This window comes from Chrysochloris asiatica, unplaced genomic scaffold, assembly GCF_000296735.1.
Source record: "Chrysochloris asiatica unplaced genomic scaffold, ChrAsi1.0 scaffold00116, whole genome shotgun sequence".
Taxonomy (NCBI): domain Eukaryota; kingdom Metazoa; phylum Chordata; class Mammalia; order Afrosoricida; family Chrysochloridae; genus Chrysochloris; species Chrysochloris asiatica.
In genome coordinates, this window is record NW_006408634.1 from 593876 (window position 1) to 600522 (window position 6647).

A 6647-nucleotide genomic window follows, 5' to 3' on the forward strand; every position below is an offset into this window, starting at 1 on the left:
CATTAGTGAGCTGAAATGGACTGGTATTGGCCATTTTGAATCTGACAACCACATAGTTTATTATGCCGGGAATGACAAATTGAAGAAGAATGGCATTACATTCATTATCAAAAAGAACATTTCAAGATCTGTCCTGAAGTACAAAGCTGTCTGTGATAGGATAATATCCATACACCGACAAGGAAGACCAGTTAATACCACTATTATTCAAATTTACACCAAAACCACTAAAGCCAGTCTTGATGAAATTGAAGAACTCTACCAACTTCTTCAGTCTGAAATTGATCAAACAAGTATCAAGATGCACTGACAATTATTGGCAATTAGATTGTAAAGGTTGGACACAAAGAGGAAGGATCAGTAGTTGGAAAATATGGCCTTGGTGATAGAAATTATGCTGGAGATGGCATGATAGAATTTTGCAAGACCAATGACTTCTTCATTGCAAATACCTTTTTTGAAACTTAACATAAAAGATGACTATATATATATATAAAAAGATGACTATACACATGGACCTCACCAGATGGAATACACAGAAATCAAATTGACTACATCTGTGGAAAGAGACAGTGGAAAAGCCAAAACAATGCCAGAGGCAGACTGTGGAACAGACAATCTATTGCGCATATGCAAGTTCAGGCTGAAGCTGAAGAAAATTAAAACAAGTCCACAAAAGCCAAAATATGAATATATTCCACCTAAATTTAGAGATCATCTGAAGAACAGATCTGATGCATTAGACAATAAAGACTGAAGACCAGAAGAGTTGTGGGATGATACCAAGAATATCACAGAGGAAGAAAACAAAAGGTCATTAAGAAGACAAGAAAGAAGGAAAAGACCAAAATGGATGTCAGAAGAGCTTGTGAAACTTGCTCTCCAGCATAGAGAAGCTAAAGCAAATGGAAGAAATGAGTAGGTAAAAGAGCTGAACAGGAAATTTCAAAGGGCAACTCAAGAAGACAAAGTTAAATATTGTAACGAGATGGACAAAGAAAGACGTGGAGTTAGAAAACCAAAAGGGAAGAACGTACTCAGCATTTCTCAAGCGTTGACTTCCAATATTGGAGGATTCTATTGGCAAAATACTGAATGATACAGAAAGCATCAAAAGAAGATAGAAGGAATACAGAGAGTCACATTGGCTCAACCATTACAAGAGGTGTTGTTGTTGTTGTTGTTGTTGTTAAGTGCCATCAAGTTGGTACCGACTCATAGCGACCTTATGCACAGCAGAACAAAACACTGCCCGGTCCTAGGCCAACCTCACTGTTGCCACGCTTGAGTCCATCCATGCTGCCACTCGGCCAATCCATCTCATTGGGGTCAACCTCTTTTTCTCTGACCCTCCGCCTTACCAAACATGACATCCTTCTCCAGTGACTGGTCCCGCCTGACAATATGTCTGAAGTATGAGAGACAAAGTTGGCCATCTTGGCCTCCAAGGAGCACCCTGGCTGCACTTCTTCCAAAACAGATCTGTTGGTTCTTTTGGCAGCCCATGGCGCTTTCAATATTCTCCTCCAACACCATATGGCGCTTTCAATATTCTCCTCCAACACCATATGATAAAGAGCCAATGATCCTGAAGGAAGAAGTGTAAGGTGCACTGAAGACATTGGCAAAGAACAAGGCTCTGGGAATTGATGGACTACAATTGAAATCTTTCAACAAACTGATGTGGCCCCGGAGGCACTTACTTATCTATGCCAAGAAATTTGGAAACCAACTCTCTGGCCAACTAACTAGAACAGATCCATATTTGTGTCCATTCCAAAGAGAGGTGACCCAACAGAATGCAGAAATCATCAGACTTGCATTGCAAGTAAACTTTTGCTAAGGATAATTTTTAAATGATGGCAACCATACATTGTCAGAGAACTTCCAGAGGTTCAAGCTGGATTCAGAAGAGGACGAGGAAGGAGGGTTATCATTGCTGATGTCAGACAGATCTTGGCTGAAAGCAGAGACTACCAGAAGGATGTTTTGTTGACTGTGTTTTGTTGACTATGCAAAGGTTTCTGATTGTGTGGATCAAGACAAGCTATGGACAACATTGTGGAGAAGGAGTATTCTGAGACACTTAATTGTGCTCATGAGGAAGGAGCCTGTACATAGACCAAGAGACAGTGGTTCGAACAGAACAAGGGAACACCGAATGGTTTAAAATTAGGAAAGGTGTGTGCCAGGGTTGTATTCTTTCACCATACTTATTCAATCTGTATGCTCAGAAAATAATCCGAGAAGTTAGATTATATTAAAACACATCAGGATTGGAGGAAGACTCACAAACAACCTGTGATATGCAGATGATACAACCTTGCTTTCTGAAAGTGAAGAGGACTTAAAACATTTACTGATGAAGATCAAAGACCACAGACTTCGGTATGGGTCGATAAGTAACATCCATATAAATGGAGAAAAGGTGGAAGTTGTCAAAGACTTCACTTTGCTCAGATCAACCATGAACACTCATGGAAGCAGCAGTCAAGAAGTCAAACGACGTATTGCATTAGGCAAATCTGCTGCAAAAGACCTCTTTAAAGTGTTGAAGAGCAAAGATGTCAGTTTAAGGACTAAGGTGCGCCTGATCCAAGCGCATTGGTATTTTCAATGGCCTCATATGCACGTAAAGTTGGACAGCGAATGAGCAAGACAACAGATGAATCGAAACATTTGAGTTATGGTGTTGGAGGAGAATGTTAAAAGTACCACGTGCTGTCAAAAGAACCAACCAGTCTGTGTTGGAGGACGTACAGCCAGATGCTCCTCGGAAGCCAGGATGATCAGACTTCGTCTCTCAGACTTCTGACACATTACCTGGAGGGACCAATCCCTGGAGAAGGATATCCTATTTGGTATAGTGGGGGGTTGGAGGAAAAGAGGAAGACCCCCAATGAGATGGACTGGCACAGTGGCAGCAGCAATGGGCTCAAACATTACAACGATTGTGAGGCTGGTACAGGACTGGGCAGTGTTTCGTTCTCTTGTGCAGAGGGTCACTGTGAGTTGGTATCGACCCGATGGCACCTAACAACAACAACAACAAAGAATGGGAGGGAGGGGGAAAGAGGGGAGTGTCCACTTAGTGGACGGTGATTTTATGTTACTAGTTGTGAAACAATTTAGGAAAGAATATTGAGACCAGGTGCACAAATTGAAAACTAATCAATGTCACCAAATTATAAATGTAGAACTAGAGATGACATTTTGTTATGTTTCCACCACACACACACAAAATCCAAATGATACATAATGTTTTATTATGTATACTTCCACCATAATAAAAAAAAATCCTAAACAAATGATAATTTAAAAATTCCAAATGACAGACGATAAAATATAAGTGATACTGGACCTTTGGATAGAGAAACCATTTCATAGCTTTAAAGCCACTGAAAACACTGCAAAAGGAGAGACCAACAGATTTGATTTAAAGATATTAAAAGCTCTTGTCCTTAAATAAATAAATAATGATAAATTAAGACAGAAACAGAAATAAAACAGGGGGGGGAGGGGATTATTTGCCACAGACCTTTCCACTCATATAAACATGGTGGTGGTGGTGTGCTGTGGAGTCGATTCCGACTCATAACAACCCTGAATAGTGTTTCTGAGGTTGTAAATCTTTACGGGAACAGGAAGCCGTATCTTTCTCCCGCAGAGCAGCTGGCAGTTTCGAACTACTGACCTTGAGGTTAGCAGCCCAATTCGTATCCACTACACTACCATACACTTCTTTAAAATCTTTGAGAACAGTCAGATTCCTGTAAACTGATAAAGCATAAGATCATTTGCCCACTTGCAGAAATAGGAGACAGTTTCTAAAGACTGGCCTCACTAATAATTGATGCCCTTGCGGTATTGACAAAGAATACTGGATTTACCAGGAAGTGCTGGAAGAACGGGCACATCTGTCCTGGAAGAAGCCAGAATGCTCCCTAGGAGCGAGGAGTGCAGGACTTGGTCTCGTGTACTTTGAACATGTTACCAGAAGGGACCTGTCCCTACAGACAAACATCACGCTTGGTAAAATGAGGGTCAGTGAAAACGAGGAAGACGCTCAGTGAGATACAGTGACATAGCTACTACACTGGGCTCAGGTACAACAATGATTGTGAGCATGGCACAGAGCTGGGCAGTGTTTCATTGTGTTGCTCATGGGATTGCTGTAAATTGGGGCCAACTTGAGGGCGCCTCACAATAACTATACAAACACACTACTCAGAAGGAGACCATGAGACACCCCTTGCATCTGTCCAACGTGCAAAATTTGAAAAGGTGGAATAAATACTTAACTCTGGCCTGCGTTAGCTAGCAGAGGTCCTCTCATAGACACTGGTAGGAATATACGCTGCTGTCACCACTTTGGAAAAAAATATAAAGACTTCTGGGATTGGAAAGTCATACCCAAGAAATGAAAATATCAAAATGGCTTGCTTTGTTTCTCAAAACTATCTGACGCAGTGTTCTCATTAAGCAGTCGCTCCCAAAGAACTCAATATAAAACACAAGAATATTTTATCAACTTCATGATACCAGTTATAACCAAGGAAACAAACTGGATCTATATAACTGGAAACGAACTGAGTATCTAACAATAAAGTAAACCAGGGAAAACCAAAACGGATGCTATGTATGAGTTCTCAATGACGTTCAGTAATCATCTGGGTCTTGGTTCTCCAGAGATAATCTAACGGAAATACCACACATGGAGGATTTTAACAAAGAGAAATTGATTTCCTCACAGTGTAGGAGGCGACAAGTCCAAATTCAGGACATGGTCTATGCGAAGTCTCCATCAGCTCTGGCTGAAGGTCGTTGTCCCTTCAGATTATAATCCTTGTTGATCTTGATGAGGTGTAGCATCTAACATCCTCCATCTCTGCTTTCTCACTTGTTTGTTTGATCACTTTGTATCTTAAAAGAGATTGGCTTAAAATGCACCCTACACTGTCTCATGAATACAACAAAGAGATCCTGTTCCCAATGTGGTCATAACCACAGGTTTAGGGGTCACAATTTACAACACATACTTTGGGGGGGACATGAGTCAGTTGCTAACAGGATAAAATCTTTGAAGACAAAGCAGGATACTCAAAATCAATTAGCTAGTGTGGTTCTTACTTTTGCAGAAAATTTTTAATTAAAAGAGGCAAAGGAAGTCAAATATTCAGGAGTGGGAAACATCAGGGATGGATTTTATTCTCTTAGAAATGTTTTTTTCTCAGATTTTCTGTTTTTTGGTGATGATCATACATTTCCTTACCGATCAGGAATTTCCTTTTACGTTGATGATATATTATTTACTGTACTGAATATTGATATTAAGAAATCAAACTCATCAATCTCGAATAAGCATTGAAGTGTGCTCATTACGCAGTGAAAACAAGTGGTGCTTGTCAAGTTTTCAAGGACAGGAGAAAGTCCTTATTGTGTGATATTGATGATAAAACTCCAGATTAACATGGTAGAGCCACACTTGGCCAACTTTTAAAATATATCTCTGAAAAGACCCTCATGAGACAAATTGGTACAGTGGCTGCAACACTTGTGAGGATGGAATCAGACTGGGCAATGTTTGGTTCTATTGTACATAAGGTTGCTATGAGTTGAAACTAATTCAACGGCACCTAACAACAAGGCTAAACGTAAAGCGATACACAAGTCTCCATGTGGCTAATCGGTTCTTTTCAGGTATACACCATTTGCCATTTAGTCCATTCCCTGGGCGGTGCAAACGGGTGATGTGCTTGGCTACTAAGCAAAAGGAAGAAGGCGCAAGTTCACCTAGAGACACACCTTGAAAGAAAGGCATAGAGATTTACTTCCCCAAAAATCTGCCACTGAAAATCCAACCGGAGCACACTTCTACTCTGACACAGTGGGGTTGGCACAAGTCAGAATCAACTTGTCTTACTATTGTTAGCTATATGTTCCTAGTTTTCTACAATGAGTACTTTATTATTTTGATTATATTTTTTGGCATTAATGCAAGTTTAGAGAAAAATAAGACAAACAGCATACACCTGCTGCCAAGCTTAAGACATGGTTGTTGTGTGCTGTTGAGTGGATTCCAGCTCATAGTGACCCATGTCACTATGAAAGCTGCCTCACAGGGTTTTCTAGGGTCTGGAGTCCTGGTGTGGCACTGTAGGATAAGCACTGTACTGCTAACCGCAGGAGGTGGGCAGTTCAAATCTACCAGCTGCTCCTTAGAAACCCTATCCAGGGTCGCTATGAGTTGGAACTGACTCAACAGCACTTAACAACAACAACAACAACCTTTACAAGATCAGATCGCCAAGTCTTTTCTCCTGTGGAGCTGCTGGTTGGGCACTTACCCATTCAAGGGATATTTATTGCTATCTGCCCATTCCTAAAGGGCACATTGACCTCAGGATGCCCAAGTTCTTCCACACAGACCTGTTGACCCTTAATATCAAGCATCGTTTTTTGGATGCTGACCTGTATCCCCTGAGAACCCCAATGGCAGAACTTGCCACTCTTGAGTGGTCTTTCCCTGAGTGAACTCACAGGTGGCCAAAGGACGCAGTGCAGAAGACACAGGCCCCTGACCTTTAGCTTCACCGGGGGACAACATGACTCACCGGGGCCTCCTCCGTCAGCAGCTGGGTGGCCAT

At 41.3% G+C, this 6647-nt stretch overlaps 1 protein-coding gene across 1 annotated transcript in view; it reads right to left on the reverse strand.

Annotated features, from left to right (window-relative positions):
• Positions 1-6647, reverse strand: part of ZNF71 (zinc finger protein 71) — a 24679-nt gene extending 18032 nt beyond the window's left edge. The window contains exon 1 of the mRNA XM_006868275.1: positions 6615-6647. Within this exon, the coding sequence (XP_006868337.1) occupies positions 6615-6647 (33 nt within the window). The remainder of the gene's footprint in view (positions 1-6614) is intronic.